The sequence below is a fragment of the Leptosomus discolor genome, chromosome 19 (assembly GCF_034619465.1).
Source record: "Leptosomus discolor isolate bLepDis1 chromosome 19, bLepDis1.hap2, whole genome shotgun sequence".
NCBI lineage: Eukaryota > Metazoa > Chordata > Aves > Leptosomiformes > Leptosomidae > Leptosomus > Leptosomus discolor.
The window spans coordinates 4,384,043-4,407,993 of record NC_141409.1 but is presented as its reverse complement, the minus strand read 5'-3'; the positions used below and the strand labels follow the sequence as shown (position 1 = coordinate 4,407,993).

The window sequence follows — 23,951 nt, the reverse complement described above, 5'->3', positions numbered from 1 at the left end:
CAAGTCACAGGACAAGGCTTAATCTGAGGACAACCTGTAGGAAATAAGGAACTGCTGGCCTCATTAGAAAATGAAGACAGAGACCCCACTTCTGAAATCTGCTGAAATTCAGCTCCCCCATGGATGCCCTAGCAGCTTTGGGACACCAGAAATGTTTTGCATGTAGAGAAGTTAGAAGAGTGTTGTTAGTGAGCACAGGTACCATCGTATTTAGCCCAGGCTGGACTAAACCTAGCTGTTTCAACCCTGCAGTTTGCCCCAGGTGGGAAACCTCAACCCCACCCACCCCATCTGAAGCCCCAGAGGAGGAGATTCTCCAGCAGTCATGGCCAGTAGGCTTTCTCCTCACTGCTCCTAGCAGCCAAATCTTCCATGCACCTCCAATTTTTTAGAAGACCAGATGACCACAAAGAGGAAGAAAACCGCCCAAAAGCTACAGGGTGGGCTAATCCCATCGTAGCCAGAGGTAATCCCACCATATTTCAAAGCCAGCACAAAGGTCCTAAAAACCCACAGCACAGCCTCCTCTCTGCACACATCCAAGCCAGGTTTCCCCAGGTTTTGGGAGATGCCCAGGAAACAAAACGTCTGTCTCCAGCTATCAGCTACCCTCCTGCCCTCCGAGCAGCACAAACCACAGACACTCAGGAGGCAAAACCTACCTTTCCTCCTCCTCCCTCATCCTTCCCACCGTGAGCCCAGACATATGGTCCAGGAAGCTCCTCCAAATCCTGGCTTACATCAAAGGCTAAGGAAAGCCCTGCCTTGTTCATCACCCCACTCCCAAGCAGATGGAGGGGCAGGATTCGGAAATACTCCCCAGCTTCAGCCTTCGGAGCACCAGGAAACCCCCTCCTGTCCCCCCCTCCAAAGATCCATCCTCCGATACCAGAGGAGCGAGAAGGGAAAAAGCCAAGGAACTCATTAACAAAAATAAACAGAGACCTTTCAACATATGGAAATATTTCTAATAATGAGTGGAGCTCTCAGGGGCAGATGATGGATGGAATGATTTAACTAGCTCTAATGCCACACCAGGCATCTTGGTTCCTTTCAAGTTGATCCCGCATTGATTACCGTGAGCAAACGGGTGCACTCCTTGCCAGCCTGCCAGGGCCAGGCCATGGTCCTCTTGTCCAGCCAGTTCTCATTTCCCTCAAAAGCTGCTCACAAAAATTTTGGGGCAGAGGGTGGGGTTGGAGTATGGCCAATGCTTCTGCTTTGTCTCAGGAATTGTTGAACCCAGATTCACTCAGGACAGGGTATTATTTCCTCAGGTTTCAAAAAAAAAATTCCAAGTTTTTAAAAAGGAGGGGAAAAAAATCTCACAGGAGATGTGAACTTATATTTCGGAGCACCGGATGCCAAGGAGAGGGAAGAGAAATTAATTGCCTTCTGCAATTTCAGCAGGAAATAGTCGGTGCTTTGCTCGCTGCAGCTCTGGTCAGCAGGGAGCGGCGTGACAGGCACAGGGATCGTAAGCAAACGGAGGGGATGGAGGATGGGGAGCGATTGCCTTGTGGATCTGTCCTGTAAAATTCCATCCTGAGAGCAGGGCAGAGAAAACCCTTCCGACAGCCCTGCAGGGAGCAGGTCATGCCCTGCAGCACGGGCTTGGCCACCCTCCCCAGCCCACCCGGTGCCCACCCCACGGCCGTAAAGCCACGCAGTCACAGAGCTGCGTTAGTTGCCGACCTTTCAGCAGCAGGAAATCCCTAAAGGTTGCCTTCTTTTTGTGTGCAGCAATATTTTCTTTTGCTCTAAGGTTACCAGCCCTCATTTCCCATCCTGACCTCTTGCTTTTAAAGGTATTGAGAGAGAGAAAAAGAAAGGACTCTAGCGCTGCAGCTAAACTCCCTAATAACTGCGGGAACTCCAGTTCTCCCTTCCTTCTTCCCCAGCTTCTGGAACTCCACCACTATCAAAGTCAACACTGCCAGAACAAGACAGCAACAGTTCCTGCTCCTTCAGTGACACTGAGACAACTTCTTGGCAAACCCAATGTCTGTCCACATGTTGTTAACAAAAATGCAGGACAGGGGCTTGGGGCAGAACTGCAGTGGCCTTAAGCTGGGTTTGCTCAATTCCCATGAACAGCAAAGGCTTGTTTCACCTGGGAAGGAGCAGGAGAGGCTATTGAGCATCCCAACAGCCATAACTGCTCTGGGACAGTCACTGATGTCCCTTGCTTTCATGGTCCATCATGCTGCATTATGTAGCCCAGCCTGACAGATGGCTCCTCTGACTTGCATTTCCCAAGGCTAAGCCAACCACAAGCCCCAGCAGCCCAGGATGCCCACAAATCACAAGCACTCGGTTCCCAAGAGCAGCATTGTCCCACACCACAGCATTTCTCCAGCTCCCCGGTAAGTTGTAGGGGGCTGCAGAAGCAGACAGCTCCCCCGTCCTCACAGCAGCCAGCACTCAGCTTTTCACCCCTGTGCTATCTCAACAAAGATCAGCAAAACCCAGCCCACAGCTTCGCACTCCTGTTTCCTGCTGCCGATGGAACCGCCACCGCCGGCGCTGCTGGGGTCACACGGCCACAGACACAATAGCCCAGCAAGGCTTTTGGGTGCCCCACATGATCCTTGCCAGACGCTGCATTCCCCTTGAGATCGGCACTTTGCCAAAAGCACAGGGCCAAATGCCAGCATGCAACCCCCCCGGGAGCCTACGGCCAGGGCCCTGGCAGCCCTCCAGCTTCGGCTTCCCAAACCCAGACAAGACCGTCTGCTCCCCCCAGCATTCCCAACACCTAAGCACTAAAGGTGGTGGGACACTGGAGAAATTTCGGTCTACAGCAACATCCATAGGCATTTCTGCCTGCAAAAGAACAAAGCCTGAGGTCCCTTTCTAAATGCAGGCAGGAAAAAAAAAACGAATGCAGTTCAGTTCTGACTGAGTGTGCAGAGCAAAAAGCGTCAGCAGCCCTGTGAAGTGCTGCAACCAAGGCCTGACAACAGGAATCGATTATGCAGATGTCTACTCCAAACGCCCTGGGAGGAAAGCGATTGCCCTGGCACAAGCATGGAGATGCTCTCTGGCACTGCAGGCTTCTTCCAGTCAACATTTCCAGCTTGCTCTCTCCTATCCCCGTTTATTCTGGTCCCACGCTGTGTGCCTGCGATGGGTCTTGTGAGCATTGATAACAGCACAGCACCTGCTCTACAGCAGCAGGAGGACAGGAGAACATGGAGGTCTTCGAGGTCAACCAAGATATCTCCCAATGACCAGCTGTCCTGCACTTCCCAGGAGGAATCTGATATCCTCTAAGGCAGGTATTTATCTGCTGCAGCTGCTTTGATCCAATCCATCACAAATCTGCAAGGGGCAGGCCTGGCCCAAGGACTTCTGGTCAGTCAATCCAAACTCAGAGCCAGACCAGCACAGGACCGCTCTCCACCTTGTACCTCCAGCCAGCACTGTCCCTTCCTTGGGGTGTGCTGTGCTGGCAGAGCAGAGGTCCTCCTCACTGTATCTTCTTACCCGCATTAAAGGCATGTGCCCTGGAGCAGAGGGTGCCATTACCCCTCTTCACAAATGAATGAGTTGAAGAGAAGTCAAATGTCCTGCCCAAGATCATCAAAGCTTTTAGAGAGCCGGATCATTGAGCCTGGCCTCTCACCAGCCCATTACTCTGCCTGTTGCACCACCTTGCCTTGCAAGCCACCCTGCCTGGCATCTGCTTTGAGCAGCTGATATCTGGACAGGCTGCGCTCCCATCAGAGGGACATTACAGATGCACAGTGCAGAGAGCATCCCTGCTCCAGGGAGCTCCAGTCCCAGGTTGGTAAAGTGCCACTTAGAAACCCAATGCCTTCAGCTACTGCCCTGCCTGGCTGAGGGAAGGTTCAAGAGGGAGTATGAAATGAAGCTTAATCACAGCAGTCGCTGTGCTGTCAGGAGTCGGGGAACCTGGACAAGGCTGGCTCATTGCAGCTATCGCTCCCACAGCGCGGGGAATTTTGCAGCCAGCTACACAGCAGCCGAAGCACTCCTGCCTCCCCACAGGTCCTGTCCCCACTCCCGTGCTCCTCACAGCAGCAGGCTTCAGGTAAGAAAATATCTTGTCTTGGCAAGAAGCTTGATGGGCACAAACATTGTGAGCCAAAGCCACGGTGCACAGCTGGGGCAAGGCAGAAAACTGGGATATAGTGGAAAACAGGAGCAATGCTTTATAACCACCAACGCAGAGCAGGAGAGGGGCTGCTTTCTGCACGGCTTGGATCTTCTTTGGCCTCTCTCCTACAGATGTAGGGCACGAACCACCCTTGGGAGGTCACAGATATGTGTGGACCACCGGGACCCAAGATCTCCCAGTCAGTCACAGGGGAAGGAGGGATAGCTGCATGAGCACAGCTGTAAATAGGGTGCACGCTGATCCCATTTCACCCAAGGACAGCTGCCCGCAGAGCCATCCCTCAGAGCTGCACATCTCTCCTTGGCATCCTCCCTCTGCCCCCACCTGCCTCCCCCACTCTGTCCTCCCACCCAACAGATTAGGAATCTCAAACCATCGCAAACCCTTCCTCCCAGCTCTCGTCCCAGCAGAGCAGAGAGGCGCCTGCACAGGAGCTGATGGAGGTGGAAGTGGAGCTCTCCAAGAGCTCACCCGCTACGGCTGTAACTCACCGTGAATGTCTGCCAGTCCTCCCTGGAGTTCCTCCAGAGTACGATGGTGGGGACACCAGGGATGCCTGCAGGGCCTGGGTCACCTGGGGGGCCTGTCCGCCCCATGGCTCCAGGGTACCCCTAGGAAGACAAGGGCAGCTCCTTGAAACCAGCTGGGGGGTTAACAGTCAACACAGGCTGGACACAGGCTCTGACTCAAGTCAGCTGCTGAGCGCAGTCTGGGTCTAGGCACATTCCTGGGTTCAAACCAGCTCTTAAGATCTAAATGACCCTCACGACAGGGAAAGCAAAAGGAATGAGCTTCATACGCACATGCCTGTGCCCAGACCCATTGAAATGCGACAGGTATTGAAGGTAACACGCACAGAAGTGGCATGACTCGTGGGGCAACGAGTTTGCTCCTCTACAGCTTGGGAAAGATGGAAACTGCCGTGCAAAGGTGGTTAGGAGCATACTGAGGCACTTCCTTTAATCCAGAGCATCTCCAAGCATCTGTCAGTGCACTAGGCAATGCTGTGTGCAGCAGGAGACCGAGTTGTGCCCTGCTGGCTGCTGCGGGCAAGGTTCCTGGAGCAGGAAGGGCAGCCATGGGTCTGACTGACGTGGTGCTGGAGGACAGATGTCCCTCCAAGATGAGTTGGTGGGTATAGCATGGGGACACGCCGGCATCCCTCTTCCAGGTGACCCGAGCTAAAGCTGCTTCATCTCCCTGCTCTGCTGCCTCTGCAGAGCCATTAGGTGGCTCAGAAGAAAGACAGCAGCTTGTCCAGACAGTCAGCTCAGTCCTGATCCTGGGCTTAAAATACCCAGTAAAAACAGTCCTTTCCTTTTCCAAATGCACCTAAAGGGCCACCAGACTGCAGCTTCAGAAGCTCACACTGCCCTCACACACCCGAATCATCCATGGAATTTGCTCTGGACCCTACACCCCATCCCAAACCGTCTCATGTTTTCCTGGATACTCACTTTGTCTCCTTTGGGTCCCACCAGTCCACGTCTCCCAGGACAGCCCTGAAAGGCAAAGGAGGAGAGCAGTGTCACCCCAAAGGGGGATCTCCCACAACCAGGGGAGATCCCATGGTGGCTGGGTGACCAGTGCCACAGCCATCCTGGCCCCCAGGAAGCAGGAACTAAAATGACCGATTCAGAGCAAACCAGCAGCACTAAGTCTCAAAGATCGGTGGAGTGGAAAGTGTACCCTATTTTACGTTGCTCCCTTCCTACTCTCCTGCCCTGGCATCAAAAAGCAGCTCTGCTCAGACAGCTGAGTGGCCTAATCCTGCAGCATCCATCACAGAAACGCCCCAGACCATATGGCCAGGGAGCAGGAGCACATTTCCTGACACCTGGTGAGGAAAGTCAGTGTGTTAGGAAAAAAACCCATAAAGCTGGATCACAGCCACACACTCAAACAGTAGTTTGGATAAGGATGCAAACATCTGTGCCTTCTAACTCGCATGAAATCTGATCTAGCTCATCTCTAGTCAAAAGTGCACATTTTGGCCAAGCAGTGACCCCACTTCAGGGCTTACCGAAGCATCTGCCCAGACAGAAACAAAGTCAGATGGGAGATCCCAGCTTTTCTCGATGAAAGAAATCTACCTGGCAGATATCGTCAGAGACTGATAACGTGTCAGGCTGCAGCACAGCGTCTGCCTACGTGCGTGCTGCAGAGCTGTGGCTTTGACGGCTGCAATTACAGCCACTGGTTTTGTTCTGATCTTGCAAACAGCCTTGTCTGAACAAGCCTAGGAATCCACACTGAGCTAACACCACCCCAGCACAGGCATGGCTGTATCCCTGAAACCACCAGGGCAGACCCACTCGGGCAGCAGCCAGCCCTGACCTCACTGCCTTGTGCCGATGGGATGGGTAAAAAGGCCGAGACGCGTGTCCAGAAACATCTTTGGCACAGAGGAATGTTTCACCAAAGGGACTTTGATCACCTGAAGTGCCCAGATCTGAAGTCTACGGGGCTCTGTGACTCAGTGCGCCCTCCCTGTGGGCGGGGGGCCATGCTCCCCAAGCTCGGTTTGTGTACAACACATGTTCATGCCAAACAACACACGCAGCAGCAGCGATGCTGGCAACTCCGGTCTGATTTGCAAACCTTGGGTATTAGCGTCATAGAATCATTTAGGTTGGAAAAGGCCTTAAGATCTCAAACATCTCTCAAGAGTAAACCTAACACTGCCAAGTTCACCATTGCTGAAGAAGGTAAAAAACAGAAATTCCTGCCTAATGTACCCAATATCAAAACATGCACCAGAATGGACAGGGACCCCTCCCAGTGCCGGGCAGCCCCTCTATTTACCCACCCAGCACCCCTCCTTCAAGGAGCTGGATGTGTGCTGCAGAGAGACCACTTCTGCAGCAAATTGTCCAGTTTGGAGTCACTGGGATTTTACTGTGAGCACCATGTGCCTGTTGCAATGTGCCAGGGGACAGGCTCGTCCTCTCTGCCCTGAGTGCAGATATAAATTAGACCCTTCAGTAAGTCCTGCCTCCCTCAATCCCCCTCAGAAGAGCTATGGGGTCCAGTCACTTCTAGGTGCAGCCTCTAGCTTATCTCCTGCATGGACATCCACTGCCCCAGGTCCACAGCTCAGATATGCCAGCAGCTGATGGGGTGCCCAATGAACTCTTTTTCCAACATGGTCATCAGTGGGTCATGGTGCTCCACTGAGGACACTTAAATGCACGAGGAACCTCTCTGAGATGGCCAAAGAGACATTCCTCCTGCTCCTCCCCAGGTGCTGGCCACAGCCACCCCCAGCATGAACACCAGCGTTGCAAAGCCAACACGTGCAGTCCTAGTGCATGGTGGAGGGACGGGATTGAGCCACGGGCGTGACACCATCCCCTGAGATTTGACAGCATCTATTTCTCTTCCTTAAGCATCCCAAGCTGATGCCATTTTGTGCAAACCAAAAAGAACACGTCAGAGCACCAGAACAATGAACCCAAGGGCTGTAACATTTCAGGAGAGAAAAATGAAAATCAGTCCAAGAGATCTCATCCAGAACGCAGCTGATGTTTTGACCTGCACACCGCACACAGCACCGCTCTGTAGCACCATCCATCCTCCTGTGGCTGCAGCCCTGGAAGCTGCAAAACAGCGGATAGTTCCTCGGAGGAAAGCATGGAGAAGGTTTTGCGTTTGCCTGTCGCCTCAGCTCATGCCATCCCTGCCATCAGATGCCTCTGTCAGGATTCAATTTAAGCCTACGAACAGAAACCACATCTCTGCTCCTAAACAGCCAGTGGTAAGCTTGAGTAACAGAAACCAAAAAAGAAAAAGAAAAGCCTGTGGGGACATACCGACAGCCAGTAACCCCCACGAAACAGTGTCTAGGAAAGCCAAGGAGCTTTTGAATACTGGCAACACAATGAAATCCCTGCAAGGAGGATTAGCAAGATCATAAAAATCAGCAGCTTTTAAAGAAACACCTTCCACTTTTCATGACGCTTTGTTTTTTTTTCCCCTGCTGATCTCCAATGCCTTTATAGTGGACGATGACTGGGATGGGAGCTGAGGGCACATGGTCTGTGGGGTCTACAGTCCGTGAACGCCCTGAACAGCACTAGGGCGTGATCAGCACTTGGCAGGGTGATAAATAAACCTCCATCCACACCTCTCAACTGCAATAGCTACTCAAAGTGTTTTTGCAAAGACATAAAAATCTCTGAGTGTGGTGAACCAGACACACACAAATCTGCACTGAGGTAGATGACCCATGGTGTGGTGGGGCAGGGCTGGAGGTCTGTGCCCCACTCATTTCCCTGATCCGACACTGCCAGTGAAAGAGGAGGAGAAAAACCCCACAAGTGAAAAGGTTGATGCTAAAACCCCATCATTTCCAAACTTTTCTTCTAAGAACAACAAGAGATGCCACCTTTAGACACCCACCCTGCCTTGTGCCCAGATCCTGGTTCAAGTCTGCCTGAGGTGACACAGTAAGAGGGTGAGCCATGAGCCCAGCACACATCACCACCACCAAACCAGAGGTAAGGCAAAGTCCCATTCCCACAGGAAATCCCCCAAATTCCTTTTAATGAAGTTTTTCAAGGCAAGGACACTTTGATTTCCCTTCCATGGGGTACATTTAAACACCTAAAACATCCACCACACCTTTGCTGGCATCACCATGAGCGTAGTGCCTGGCAGCAGTGAAGCATGTGGGTGCCCAGGCTGGGCAGCAGCCCCAGAACAGGCTCTACGTGCCCAGACCCCCCACGGCTCAGGATGGCCGAAGGGGCTTGGTGGGATGGAGACCCAAGGAGGCAGGAGGACCTTTGGGGACCACCAGTAAGGGCAGAGCCCGCCTGCCCTCAGCCCTGGGGAGTAGTAACAAAACATCAGGAAATGTTGCCATGCTCATCACATAACTTTAGCTAAAATAATAGCTCTAACCATGCACAGCATGTGCCACTGCAGAGCTTCAAGCCTACACCTGCTCGTGCCAGCATCTCAAACCCAAACTTCTAAGGCTGGCATGGAGTCGCTTGTACCCGTGTTTCCACCCAGGATGCTCATGACCGAGAAAAAAAACCCATCTCAATGCTTTCCACAGGAGAGAAAAGCAATTCCCTCCTGGCTGGGTCCCTTCCTCATGCTGCCTCCCCTCCTGCTGGCTGACAGCAGGGCTGTCAAACGCCATAACATTTCCTCCACTCCCGAGATTTTTTCATCCTTCAGCATCTGTTCCTTCTGCCATTTTATTCTATTTTTGCAGGCAATAGCTGCAGCAGTAAGGAGAAGGCTCAAGGGGGAAGCTAGCAGTCCTAAATTTAACTGTTATCCTATGAAACCTGGCTCATCGATGACGAATTTAGTGCCAGGTCCCTCAAACACAGCTGAAAAAGCAGCCATGTGTGGAGAGCTGCCCTGCAGCATCCCGATGAACCCCCCCGGCAGCCCCGAGCTCAGGGCATCCCAGATGGCTTTCACATGGGTGTCTGTCCAGGGGGGGAGGAGAAGGTGCCCATGGTCACTTCTGGCAGTGGCACTGGGTAAATTAATTGCAATTTTCTAGAGGAATTGTTAAGAAAATTTAATGAAATTAGAGAAATCATTTTGGCAGAAGAAATAAACATGAGAAAATATATAAAAAACATTTTTCAGCTAGTTCTCAGTGAAGACCTCTAAAGATTTATCTATTCTAAGTTTATCTCTTTTTTAATTTCCCTTCTTTCATCCACTACACTGGATGAATAATCTGAAAAATAATCAGAATTTATTTCAACACAAATTCAATGCTCTGCTTTGAACCACCACAAACTTTGGGGTGTCACAGCGGTAGAGATGAAAAGGACGGCAACGCCAGCAGGGACCACAGGCTGGTGCCTGGGGTTTGCTGCAGGGACAGGGACTGGAAGAGATGGCTTGGCCTCACTCTGAGCCCCTCAGCCTGCCTCTGGTTGGGACCAGGGTGAAATGAAAACCAACAGCATGATTAAATGACTTGAGACCATCTCTAGGGCATGAGGGATAAGGGAATCGTCTTCTCTCCTCTCCAGTTGCCAGTGAAGTTTCTTCAGGGACATCAAAAAACCTTCTTGCAGGACCAGGCTGGTGCACAGCCCCACGCTGCCTGCATGGAGAAGGTTTCTCTGCCCAGTTTCCCACGGCGAGCTGCTGGCACCACATCTCAGCAGCCTGTGCCCACCACGCCCTCTGAAGGGGAAGATGTACCACCGCCCAGCCCTCCCCTCCCACAGCCATCGCCTCCACCACTCACCGGCAGCCCCGGTGGTCCTGGCAGGCCCGGTGGTCCCGGCTTCACGTGACCCTGCTGCCTGTGTGCCGCTGGCAAGACGGGGTGCCCTGGGTGGGCAGCAGCATCCCCGAGCCCTGGGACAGCAGGGCCAGCTGCTACCGGAGGATGCTCTGGGACACCCACCGCTGACCCCATCCCCAGGGGACCTTTGGGCACATTTCCTTTGGGGGCAGCTGCCTGATGCACTGATGGGGACACCTTTGTGAAGGTGGTAGGCACGTCCAGGTCAGCGCTTGCATCGCCGGGTTTGCCTGGCGAGAGCCGCCACCGGGTGCCTGCGTCGCCTGTCAGCTTCTCCGTGGTGACGTTCTCCTCCTGGGGATCAGAGGCACGCTCCTTCTTGGCTGCTCTGTGTGTTTTGATGGAGGGTCCTGGGTGGATAAAAGCACCATCAGGTACCCAGGCATTGCAATGGTGAGCAGGAGAAATGGAGGAAACCATGACTATGGACTCACCAGAGATACCAGCGATCCACAGGCTGTTCCTGCTGAGCCCTGGCCTGCCAGGGCCCGTGATTTTATTATAGGTGGAGTTCAATAGCTCAAAGCCTTCATCCTCAATAGAAAGGCTGCCCTCCTCCTCATCCTCAGCCGATGGCATCTCCGTAGCAGAGAGTGTAGTCAGGGCACTCCCATCAGGCTGGAGGTTGAGGGTCTCCTGGGTGTCTTCCCACGTCCAAGGTGGCCCCAGGGTCAAATCTGAATTAGCGACTCTGGAGCCCTGAAAACGAAGAAGGAAAAAGGTGAAATTTGAAGTTTTCACTTATTTCCCCCCACACACTTCCCTGCTCAACACACTTGAGCTTCTTAATTTCCCATGTGCATGAATGCTGCTAGGGGAGACAAGGGCAGCCCACAGCTTGGGAGCCCCAGGCAGGAGCACCCAAGCTCCAGGGCAGCTCATCAGCAATGGGCAGATCAGTTCAGCCACCTACAAAACAAAACTCGCCCTCCACAAGGGACATGAGCCAGTTGTTGGTGCAGGCCACACTGACATGAACCTCCTTCTCACAGTCCCACTGCAATGATCCCCCCTGAAATTGTCTATGCTGGAGGGGCATCGACAGAAGAGCCCATAGCCTGATGACAGAAACCCGAGCTTTATTGCAATTACTAAAACAATTAAAGCAAATGTATAAAGTTACACCAGGGATCAGTCTGCGCCTTCGGCCTTTGATTTTGCTGCTTCTGCTTATTTCGAGGCTCCTGGTGGTCTCAGGGGAATGGTACAGGCATGTCAGAGGGGAGCTCGCAGCCCCCACCACACATGTTCCCAATTGAGCAGCCACAATAGCGCTGCTGGCAAACCTCCAAAGGTCAGGAAGGGAAGGCAGACACGAGCCCAAGTGGAGCCTCCTGGACGCTTGCGGCAAATTCATTTAAGGCAGTGGCTTGCAAGGGACTCATTCTGTCTTCAGCTGCCACGTTAAACGGTCCCTGCAGGACAGCGCAGGTCACAAGGGCTCTTTCAGCCCTACAACCACCAGCAGAGCTCAGGCACCATCCATGGATGGAGCAAACCCACAATGTTGGTAGAAATATCTACACTCAAGACAAAAGTGCTGAATATGAAAAAAAAGAGTCAAACTTTAGAGGGTTACCTGCATTTAAAATGCCCGTCAGTTTTATATCCAGCACCAGTGTAAATGTCTCAGACCGGGCTTGCACACGGAACCACACGTGCACAGACCCAGGGTTGGGTTGGTTGGTGGGTCTGAAGGACCTTTGCCTCTCCCGGGACAGCTGGCAGCATTTCCATCAGCCCCGCACGCCCACCACCCCCACTCAGAGCTTGCACCGCGCTCCCACTGAGCTCCACAGGGCACAGACAACCTGGCGCATGGCACAGAGAAGAGCTGGGTGGCACCTCCGTCCTGGCTGGTGGCTCCTTGGGGCTGGTGCCATGCAGCTGATGAAGAGATAGTCTGTGAGAAGTCACTAGAGGGAGATGCAAGCCCACGCTTGCCTTGCGGGGCTGCAGAAGGGGAGCAGAGAGGTAAAAGAAGAAATGGAGCGTCCTTCCCATGGTCCTTCCCATCCTATCTTCTGTTGACTGCACCCATTGCTTGGGTCTGATTCTGCTCTGCACCATGGACCCAAGACGCATGCTTGCTTGGGAGCACCAAGGTGGATTTGCATGAACAGCAAGTAGAAAACCCAACAATTTCACTGCCAGAACTGGTGATTCTGCAGGTAAGGACCCAATGGTATTGGTGGGTCGGGGAGCCGGCTCTGGCCAAACCCCACCTCTAGAGGGCAGAGGAGCTCCAAAGGCAGCAGGAGCTGCTGAAGCCTTTGCTCTGCTGCTGGATGTCACGCCATCAGACTGGAGATTTCCAGACTCTTCCCATCTCAAGTGAGGAGGAAAAGTAAAAATTTTCAATTTTCAAATGTCAAGTTTGAAGAGTTTCTTTTAAAAACCACTGAAATGCTTTGCTCTCAGTGGTGAAAACTTTTTTTTTGGGGGGGGGGGGGGGGGTGGGGCAGGTCCCATCTTTGTTTGTTATATATAGTTTATTATAGTTTACTTTTATTTCAAGCTTTCATGCACAAGTGATTTTATAAACTAAAACCCAGCTCAAATCAGAAAAAGGTGGGTTTTTTTTTTTAAATATCAAAAGGAAGTATTTTGACAACTTTTTTTCCTTTCCAGAATCTATCCCAAACAGACCCTTTCCCCACAAGAATTTCTAACTAGCACAAATCAGCATCCTCCTAAAAAATTAGCAGTGCCAAAAACTACTGTTGACACCAGCCACAGACACACCAAGGGATGTATCAAAGATGACATGTAGACACCAGAGGAACCCCCCTGGGTCAGATCCAGGTCTCACATTACCTGACCCCTGTTGCTCTCTAATCCCTGCAGTGCAGCTGAGAGGGGCTTGGGGCCAATCACCCCCAACTCCCCTTGAAGCCATAATACTCACCCAAATATTTCTGAGCCAAGACAGTCTCTGTGTATAGAAGGTTTTTCAAAAAAAAAGGGAATATTCCCACTTCCTCAGCCCTTAACACATTTTTCACCCCACTTGCAGACAGAGACTTGATCCCCCCAAAGGGAGAGGCAATGGCAGGGTCAATGTGTCAGTCTGCTCCTCTGGCCAGCTCTATGTCCCAAGACAAAGGCCCAGTATTCCCCTATCACCAGGACTTTTTTGCCCCAGATAGCATCGACAGCCATATTTTTAAAGAACAGTGTCTACAGTAGCTGTTAAGTAGTCAAGTAGCAAGCTAGCACCAAGGAAGAAGGGCTGAGAAAGGTCAGGATGAAGCAGAAAAGACAAAAAGCAAAGGAAAAAGATGGCAAGTGGGAAAGCAGAGACCAGAACTGACCAGCCAGCCCCTCTTTCCGCAAAGACCTCTAAGGAGGACCCGCAGTCCTGCCTTGCAGACTGGAAAAACCACTGGATGCAACTGAAGGGTAAAATGTATAAAACAGGAGAGAAGGGAGAAGAGATTTAGAAGAGGAAAAGACAGCCCTAATTAATCTCCCGCCAGCTCCCTTCAGCAAGTAGATGTTCTCAGATCTTCCCTTGGGCACTACTCAGCCCACAGCACAATCTCCAGGCAAGCTCATCACCATCACAGCCCTGAAGAGCAAAGGAAGGTAAACACTGCATTTCCTAAACAGCACCCAGTGTCTGGGTAAAACTGAGGAGAAGGAAAGTAAGCGACAAAAGCTCTGCACAAAGTCATCAGAGCAAAGCACCTGAAGGGGACAAGCTGCAATGAAGCTGTTTTCATCGAGAGAAACACTAATGTACAACAAACGAGCCTGCAGAGTTTGGAACAGATTAAAACATGCTGCCAATTAAATCACAGCAGTTTTTCTGCCTTCAAGGTGGAAGGAAATCTGGCTTCAAATAGTGAGAGCAGGGAAGCAGCCAGTGCTGCTCATCCACAGCACAGGCAGGTTGGACCTGGAGCATCACAGCAAGCTCTCAAGTGTGGCCAGCTGGCACGTTCCTGCCCTTGTCCAGGTGTCCTGGCCAGCCCATGCCCTCTGCTCAGAGACACAGGAGCCTGGGAAGCTGCTGGTGGCAGTCGGTCTGAGGAAGCACTTGCAAGCTGGGCAGAGCTCACGACATGGACACACTCTGCACTGCATTGGAATTGCACTGAATTGGTTTGGGGGTGGTGGTGGGGGGTGGTTTTGGTGCTGAGTGGGGGACTGCTGGGAACAGAATCCTAGAGCAGGACAAGCCCTTTCCCTGCTGCCCTTAAATCCGCATCAGCTAATCAGAAACTCTATCTGGAACATAGCACCTTTCCAGCAGAAGGTCCTGTGGTTTAGCTTAAGCCATTCAGAAATGTTAGAAAATAGCCAAGGAAAGAGCATTTCTGCCCTGAGAGCACATCCACACAGCCCAGAGAGCAGACCAGCATAACCCTGTCAGCCACATTCTCCTCTCCACAGCACAACCACAAACCCTACAGCCTTTCTCATGGAGGCGAGATCCAAATCTCAAGGAAACCACAGGCATCATCTCATCAACCCCTTTGGGCTTTTTTTTTTTTTTTTTTTTGAATCCCAAAGTTGCTAGAATGGGGGTCAAAGCCACGTAGCATGTGGGAAGGGCGAGGACAGAGCTGCCAGGCTGATATCAGCTTTACCCACTGCAAGGTCAGATTTGCAGCCCCCCATGGCAGTACGGGCTCTCAGGAGAGCAAGGTAGGATCCTTTGCTGCTTTCCCATCATGCACATTATCAGGTAGATGCCTTCTCTCTCCTTGCACTTGGGTTCAAGTCAAAACAGGGCTGTGAAACTAGAGTTGAGGAAAGGCAGAAACCTGCCCTCACTACAACGGGCTTTGTCCCTCTCTCTCCATTGTGTAGCCCCTTGCCACTGACTGGCAGAGAGAGGGAGCCCTGAGGGATTAGTGACAGTTTGTGTTAAAGGCAGACACTATCCACCCCTACATAGCCACACGCTGCCCAGCCCGTGCAGAGACCATCAGCGCCCTGAATTAAATTAGTCTTCCCAAATATATCCGAACCAATGGATTTGATTACATGAGGGTAAAACCCTTCAGAGGCTCCTTCAATGTAACATATAGGCCAGATTTCAAATGCAGTTAAGAGCCCCCTGTCATTAGCTTTAATGAACTTCCTTTGTGGTCCTGTTTCTGTTTAAGCAGGATGACTGCAAGCTGACGGTGGTCAGTAAAGAGCTGTAAGGCGCAGGCTTTAATACAGGACTTTTTTTTTTTTTTAAGCTAACAATGTTTTAAAAAACCTAGTTTATTTTACAAAGTCCTTTTGGGCAAGAAATCAAATAGAGAGCTGTAGAAAAAGCGTTCTGGCTTAAACTTGACTCCATCATTTGTACATCTTAAAAATGGTTCAGCTGTTAATTACAGCAACCACATTCCCTGCAAGGTCCCTTTCCTTCCCACAGAGGATGCGAGAGGAGCCAAAGGGCAACCGAAGGGACCTGCAGACAGCTGGTCACCCTCCTCAGCCCAGCCTAGCACTGCGGGGCCGATTCCTTGCCCATGTTGAGCAAGGAGACCCACGTCCACCTTGGGAAGGGAACTGCAGAAGACCTGGAGACTGCAGACCCAGTTGGGGTGCCCTCAGCTCTACCCACAAACCCCTCAACAGACCCACAAAGCTCATGCTTGGCCACAGATACCACGGCTGTCCACCTTCCCAGTACCTGGCTCCCCTGGCTTGTCCAGGAAGAGTTTCTGGGCAGTCTAAGATGTTAATTGCTCCTATTAATGCACTATAATTAACAGCCACTGACTCACTTTCCTCCCTGAACAATGCAGTCCACAGCCTCATAATTTGTTAGCAAACCACGGAAAAACTGGCAGCAGCTCCGTGCCACACACTCCAACATCTGCCCAGCAAATATATTTAGCATTATTTGTAAATCTTCAACTCCAACAGCTGGGAGTCTGGAGAATAGCATGTGAAATATGAAAGGGGATGAAAATTTGTCTCAGGGGGAGGCAGAGGGAGTTCATTTACCTCCCCATCCTCCTCCTGGCACAAAGGAGGCTTGGAGGTGAGGACCAGGCGTTAGATGCTCCTCCACAAGCCTCTTCCTGCAGCCATGCACGGTAATTAAACCCTCTGCAGTCCCAGCTGCATGATTCAATTTTGGGTTTGGCACATAGTAAATCCAACAAGAAACGAGAGCTGGCGGGGGCAGGGACTTGGCCTATTTGTAAGTTCCAATTAAAATAGTTTTTAAAATTGACTCATTCCTGGTTAGCTTTGCTATTTCTAATCCTATTTCGTAGCAGGGGTGCAGAGGACCTCTTCAGCCATCCCCAAAGAAAATTTCGTGGCTTTTTATTTTGTAACCAAACTTTCCATTCATTTAACAGATCTGCAGCCATGCAGGACATGAAGAAAGGGCTTTTCAATCTGAACCTGAAAATACTTCATTTGAGATGGAACAAAAAGCAGTGCTGAATGCTGCCTCACCCAGGATCTGCTGTAGGCTCCCACCTCCTGCAGCACCTGAGCCACCCAAAGATGCAGGAAACTCCACAACTGGCATTTTCTCCTTTCATTTAATTAGGCACCAACATCTTTTTGGGGAAAATAGGGGCCTTTCAGTTCCAAGCTCCATCCTGGAGATCATGGACACATCAACACCATCTTCCAACCTAACCCCCCCAAGCAGGCCAACAGCTCCAGCTGAGCCAAGCAGGTGCCCACCAAGACCCAGGGCTGCAGGAGACCCACTGCCTTCATGACAGCCCCACTCTTGCCTGGAGCTTCCTTCTAGTCAAGGCCTTTGCTAATAATTAACAGTAAGTCAAGGAAATAAAAGCACTCAACAGAGCCATAAAAGGGAGGATCTGGGCACTAGATCAAAAGTGTGCACTGGCTCCCAAGGAGCTGTGGGAAGGTGCAAAAGGCAGGAGCAGCTCCAGGGTTTCCCACTGCAGGGAGTCACCAGTTTCACAAAGGACAAGGACAGACAAGTTCAAGGAACAAGCTGCTACAGCAAGAGAAAAACCTTGCTGGATGATTTCACATTTCCTGCGCACATGCAGAAGAGGTCACGCGCAGAGCCAGCCACGGGCATCCATCTCTAAAACCAGCACCAAGGCACAATATCCAGGTGCTTACTGCACAAGGAGCATCTCTGGGGTAAGCAGTGCCCCACCCTGGTCCCCAAGGCCCCCTGGCTGGGAGGTGCTTGCAGGTTTTTCAGGACGTTTTCTCATCTGCAGCACTGACTGCTGCCATGGAGACTGGGCTCAGGTTTCCATGGGCTGCCACGGGAATGCCTGTAGCAAGAAAGCTCTTAAAAAAAAAAATCAATGGGCTGTTACACGGGAGGTTTTTGGGTTGTTTTTTTTTTAAAAATAAATTTTGCTGTTAAACTGCTAAAAGAGAGAAGCCATCTGATGCCTAGATGTACCCTGAAGTCCCAGGCAAAGAGGCTGCAAGTGTCCCATAGGGGTCCCATCAAATCCATTAAAATAAATCAGCAGAGGCAACGCTCCACACAGAGATCCAGAGAGGAGGTTTCTAAACACCCTCCTTTCACCCCATCACACACCACCAGCAGTAGACATCCTCACATTGTTCCCCCAGAGAGGCTGGCATGTGCTTGTAAAAGCTTGCCTGAAGGAGTGATAAAATTGGGTCCCTGATGCAACCAAGCCTGCCCTGACATCTCCTGCCATCCTACAAGCCAGGCCTCCACCCCAACCCAGCCTCATTTAGCTGGAAGGAGGTTTTGCTCAAGCTTTGGAGCCTGCATCCATGCAGGTGCTCATGAGCATCACCACGGTCCTCCCTGCCCAGCTGTGGTGGTGTGACCAGTGCTTGTCACTGCAGAGGAAGCCCTGCTGCCAAGGTCTCCTGCAAAGCCCGAGGAACCCCTTTAGAGAGAACCTCAACAGCCCTGTTCCTCATTTATATGCCCCAGACAAGCTCCTAACAGGGGGACAAATGTCAGCAGAGATACATAACCACCTGGGTAACTGGCCCTTCAGAACTGCAGCTCCCTTGAGGACAGAAAGGTAAAGAGAAATATCTGAAAAATATCTGAAACTGAAAGGTATCAGTACCTCTCTGCTCCACAGGGGCTGGATGATTAAGACCACATGCATCAATAGCCAGAAATCACTTGTCAGGCAGAGGACAAAGGGAGGCCTGGCTTAAAAAGATGCTGGAGACCCTGCCTTGTGAAAACAACTCTGCAAAGCCAAAGATTTAAAAGCCAGTTCTTCAAAGGAAAGTCACCTGTGGATAAAACATCTAGGCACAGCTGGCAGATGGCATCAGGTGAGGAAGGGTACGGTGGGAAGCCAGGGCTTACAGCCTGAGCTCCGTCTCCGCTTTCCTGAAACACCAGGTTTAAATGTTATTGTTACCAGATGCCCAGATCTTATGAACCACGAGCTGTGAGGCTGAAGCATTCAGGTATTCAGTAGGTGAAGCAAGTGCCGAACAAATCCATAGGACACATACCAGCCAAGGGATGCCAACTCCCAGCAGGAAGCTGGGGTCCAGCCCGGGCAGCCTGCACTAACACAGCATTGAATTCCTTACACATTGCAGACGAGCATTTTCCTAACTCAGCTTCAACATCCAGCATGGGAAAGGTCTATATTGGAAACTCTCATCTGGTGAGCTCAGGGGAAATGAGTCTCTAAGCTGAAAGTTACTGGTCTCTTTAGGCACAAGTAATCATGACTGAATTATATCAGTTCTGTGTAAACAGAACAAAAAGCCAAAATCAATAGCATACATGCTTGCTGCCTTAAACAGGCCAAATTTAGAGAAGAACCAGCTGAGAAAGACAAATTGGGAACTGCTTTAAGCAGCTCAGGAGTTGTCCAAAAGCATGAGAGTTGAGGAAGAAGCCATGTGGGTTTAAAACCCCCAGAAACATGGGAAGTGGGGAATGAGCACAAATCGAAAGCAGCCATTAAGGATGATAGAAGAAAAAAAGCAATTGGGATCTGATAAGCAATGCAGAGTCTATGATTCATAGAAAATTGACTTGGACAAGGAAAATAAAGACAGGAGAAATCTCTGATCCAGCCACCCCTCGTTGCAGCATGGGGTCCCCAATCGGGGTCCCCAATCATGGCCCCCCGCCACGTGGAAGCGGATGAACTGCCAGCAGCAGCGTGGGAAGACGGAGCCAGAGAAGCTGCATTTCTGTCCACGTTTCGGAAAAGCCAGATGACAACAAAATACTTCCAATTCCAGAAGTGACAAGGAGGAGGGGTTTCTCAATCCTATCCCAATAATTCAAACTCAATAGTGTTAAAATAGCAGGCTTTCCCGAACGTGAGCACTAATTTTTCAATTTGGTTCAGAAAGCTGGGGAAGTTCCAGGGGACTGGGAAAAGGCTTTATGTTGTGCCAATATGCAAAAAAAAAAAAGCAAACAGGAGGCCTTGAGTAATTACAGACCTCTTCCCTCAAACTGAACCCAAGCAAAATACCAGAGCGACTGATACGGGGCTCATTAATAAAGAAACCACAGATAATGTAATTAATGCCATGATTTTGAAAAGAGTTGCTTTGTAACTAACTTGGTATCTTGCCTGAGGAGGTTACGAGTGTTTTGTTTACAAAGATAACAGCACTGATGTAACAATCCTAGGCTTCTGTAGGGCTTTTCAGTTAGTACGGCTTGATACCATGATGCAAAAACTCAACTGACTTCCTAAATGGCAAACAGCTTAAAACTCAGTTCGGAGCATATCCGTCTACAGGAGCCCAGACAACTAGTGTAATGTGCTGCCCTAGTTTTTAGCTAGGTCAGGCTAGGTAAAATGTATTTCAAAGCTTAATGCCTTCTCTCAGGAAACACGTTTTTGTTAACAGAAGCCTCTTCTCTCTAACAGACAAAGGTACAATATGATTTACCAGCTCCAGATCAGAGAAAAACAATTTTAAACTATTTTTTTTTTCTAGCACATTCTAGCATCAAGCCCCTGGAAGAGGTTCAGTCATGGGAAAGTTGAAAATCAAGGCTGGACTCCTTGCTAAACAAGCTGCACTGATTTCAAGGAGGGATAATTGCCAGGAAATCCTATGGGCTGTGTTCAGCAGCAGATCAGGTCAGACCTAATTGTACCTGTGGATCTGCAGCGTGCACAGCAGGAGTGTGGGGAAGAGAAACCCCTTCTGGTGCTCGATGCAGCCTCCCTCTGCTCTGCAGCAGCCCTTTCTCAGAGAGGTGCACAGGGCTGCAGCTCTCGGCTGAGGCATCACTCTGTCCTTCTCCGGTTGCTTTGGGCCAGAAGCGCAGGATCTTGCGTGCAGGAGACTTTTGTGCAATCAGAACCAGAACAGCTCGGCCCAGTGATCCCCCAGTGACCCTCGGGCAGAGAGCAGCCCTGCTGGCGTTGCACACAGGAGCTGTGGCTGCCCCAATCGCATGGCTATGGACCTGCAGCGGGACACGAGACACTGGTGGGAAGTGCAATGCCCCGTGAAGTTGCTTGAGCAGGAGCAGCGAAGCTGCCAATCAAGCCAAGCCCTTGCTGCAATACTTCTGGCATATGGCAAGCCAGCAAAGACAGCAAGGGCACAAAAACTGAACCCATGCAGAAGATTAGATCATAAAAGGTTGAAGAGTAGCTGTAATTCTCACTTTAGGATGCCTCACGGCTTGGTTAGCTGGAATAGCACTATTTCTTTGACATGGGGTGGTGGTTAAGATCCACTGTAGTTCAGATCAACATATTCCTTTCATTATGTTTATCACACAGTGGATTTGAGGTGAAATAAATTATCCATAGACACCTTATCCTACCTGAGAAACTGGTTTCAGAGGTCTTCAGATGGCTGAGATATTAGAGCTATCAGAAACGAGAACAACCATCTCAATATAACACCTGAGAGCAGCGGAGATATTGCTGGGCTCAAGTTGTCAGCCACATTTCCCACACCAGCCTTTGCTACAAGCCCCCAGTCAGGTTATCCAAGGAGCCAGCAGCCCAAAAGGTCAAGGGAACCAGTGGGGGGAGAAGAGGTAGTTCCCCCATGAGGGCTTGTCTTTATTAAGCAGGAATGACCAAGTGCAAGCCTTTTGTGACCAGTATTTTAAAGACCAACATCCAGAGCATGTACATCTCCTGATTTACAGAGGCTTCAAACTGCTCTGATCTTAAAGGAGGGATGCTCTGGTAGTACTTCAACATAAAGCAAAGGTGCTAACAAGAAATTAGCAACTAAATCTCCATTTTCTGCTTTCAAAAATTATTTTTAAGATAGGCCTTACTCCTAAAGTTTAAGTAAAGCCAGCATTTCTTTGCCATAAAAGAAACCCAAGCTTTTTTTCTCTTCTTTGCATATGAATTTTCTTAATCATCAAGAGCACCACATTGTGGTTTGCTTTATTTAACTGGAATTTTCTTGGTATGATGAAGAACTATCAAGAAAATCCTGTAAAGATCTTTTACTCTGTATACTGGATATTTAAAAACTTGAACAAAAAGAAAGAATTTTTAATTAAAATCCAGACTTGGTAACACACAACAAAACCTCACCAAAAAAATTTTTTTTTTGCCATCCAGGTCATAGCAATGTCCAAGCTCGTTTTGCTCCATGTTCTCTGTTGTCACCAAGCATTGCCTGACCCAGCAGAAATACTTGTTCCCGACTCGTGCCACACAGGAGCATCTCCTCCTGCTTAAGCACGTGCAAAATCAGGAGGAGGGACAAGCGTTTGCCCAGCACACGCTTCTGCTTCATTTGGCCTCCTGCTCCCTGGAAGCGTTTCTGAAAAATTACTTACAAGGAGCTCCCTGGCTGCTGGTTTACACACACCATAAAGCTAGAGCAGTAATACAGCCTCACCATACAATTTCCCTCTCAGGCTGAAGGACAGCCTGAAGTCTGCTCAGGCATTCCCCCCAGCCCATCACTGTGGATTCAGGCTGCCCACTATACTGGAAGGATGCCACGCTGCAAAATAAGGCTCTTGACAAGCTCCAACAGTCCAGGATGAAAATCTTCAAGCCTTGCAGAAGTGCTCAGGTGCTAACAAGAGACCTACCTTGGGGTCTTTTAGTTATGAAGACCAAAGAGAATGGCAAGAAGGAATAAGCAGTCCTTGCAGCTGAAATGCTGTATTTGTACACACAGTGACCGTGTCAGACTACTACTGAGCTGTTACTATTTAAGGAGCTACCAGCAGTTTTAGGATTGAATGAGACTGAACGATTGCAACACCAATTTTGTTCAATAACACATCGGAACATGAAAGAACAGACATGCCATGAACAAAGTGAGCATTTTCATAGGGCTTTCACAGCATTTTTAAATCAAGGAGAGATCTTGGAAGTAGTTTGAACTATCCAGGTAATTAAATCTGTGAAATTTTGTCTCTCTGGAAACCAGGGGAATTTAAACTTTATCTGACTTTAGGTCAAATGTCTTTAGGATCCCAGATTAAATTGCTTTGGAAAAAGCCATTCAGTTTAGTAATCAACTCAACCCCTCCTGCTCACCTTTAAGTACAGGCAGACAAAGAAAAGACAAAAGGTAGGAGAAGTGGCTCAATATCATCCATGTCTCAAAGTTTACTCATCTACCCCTCAAAAAAAAAAAAGTCACAAAAGGAGTAGACTGCAATTCAGGTATAATTTAGGCTGCCAGTAACAAACAACTAATCTATTGCCTTCATCTACTTACATCATCATCCACTATCACCCTAGCCCTCCCTAATTATTTAGCTCTAATTAGCAACTAAGGAACTCACTAATATACTAATTTACTTTAAATGAATAAAGGCACAAGAAGCGTAACTACAAGCTATAGCTTTGGATCCTCCCTGCAGCAGAGCTGATCTGCTCTTCACTATTTTCAAACTGTAATGTGTTAGCAGTGCCTTTTTTTTCTTTTAATAAATCCAAACGTCAAAGATCCTGAGGCATCTCTGGTCCTGATTAAGTGCTTGAAAAATAACTTTGTCCCAAAACCAGAATATTATTAGTCTTCCCCTATAGACCTATGAAGTTCACCACTTTTCTTATTACAGCAACATTTCACCAATTCACACCAGTTGCTGGGAGAACCACTGCCAGCGAAGCTGGTGGCAAAGGAGCATCGGATGGAGGGGCATGTCCTAAACAGGACCCATCAGGACTTGAGGACTAATCGCAGGGAGGTAGAGACCACCTTTCAGACGTGCTCAGGAACAGATTTTGCCCTCTCAGTTCATTATCATGACTACAAACCCAACCCATGAGCACGCCCGTCAGCAATGCAGCAGCATGCTCACGTGCAGGCCTGCCTGCTGCTGCAACGCTTGCGTCCTGATCAAACCGTGGAGCAGACGGTACAAACCCAGCTGCGAAAGGCCACTTGGCCGTACGTGAAGCATAGTTTGCATGAAGGAGTCAGCTAGGGGTAGCCAGTTTAAGCCAGGCTTGAGAACAGAAACTATCCCCAAACAGTTAACAGCAACGCCTGGGGGCAGTGAGGGGACTGTAGAAAGGACTCTCTAATGCTCAGTCACACACACACAAAAAAATCTCAATTTACATTTGCTGGCAGGTTTCTCCCCCAGGATGTCTGTCTGCAAGAACTCGA

The 23,951-nt window shown here is 49.9% G+C and overlaps 1 protein-coding gene across 1 annotated transcript in view; it reads right to left on the bottom strand.

Annotated features, from left to right (window-relative positions):
- COL27A1 (collagen type XXVII alpha 1 chain) overlaps positions 1 to 23,951 on the bottom strand; it is a 96,135-nt gene that overhangs the window by 29,719 nt on the left and 42,465 nt on the right. Inside the window, exons 7-10 of the mRNA XM_086475562.1 lie at positions 10,871 to 11,135; positions 10,377 to 10,786; positions 5,602 to 5,646; positions 4,636 to 4,755 (exon numbers count right to left, since the gene is read on the bottom strand). Coding sequence (XP_086331688.1) covers positions 4,636 to 4,755; positions 5,602 to 5,646; positions 10,377 to 10,786; positions 10,871 to 11,135 — 840 coding nt within the window. The remainder of the gene's footprint in view (positions 1 to 4,635; positions 4,756 to 5,601; positions 5,647 to 10,376; positions 10,787 to 10,870; positions 11,136 to 23,951) is intronic.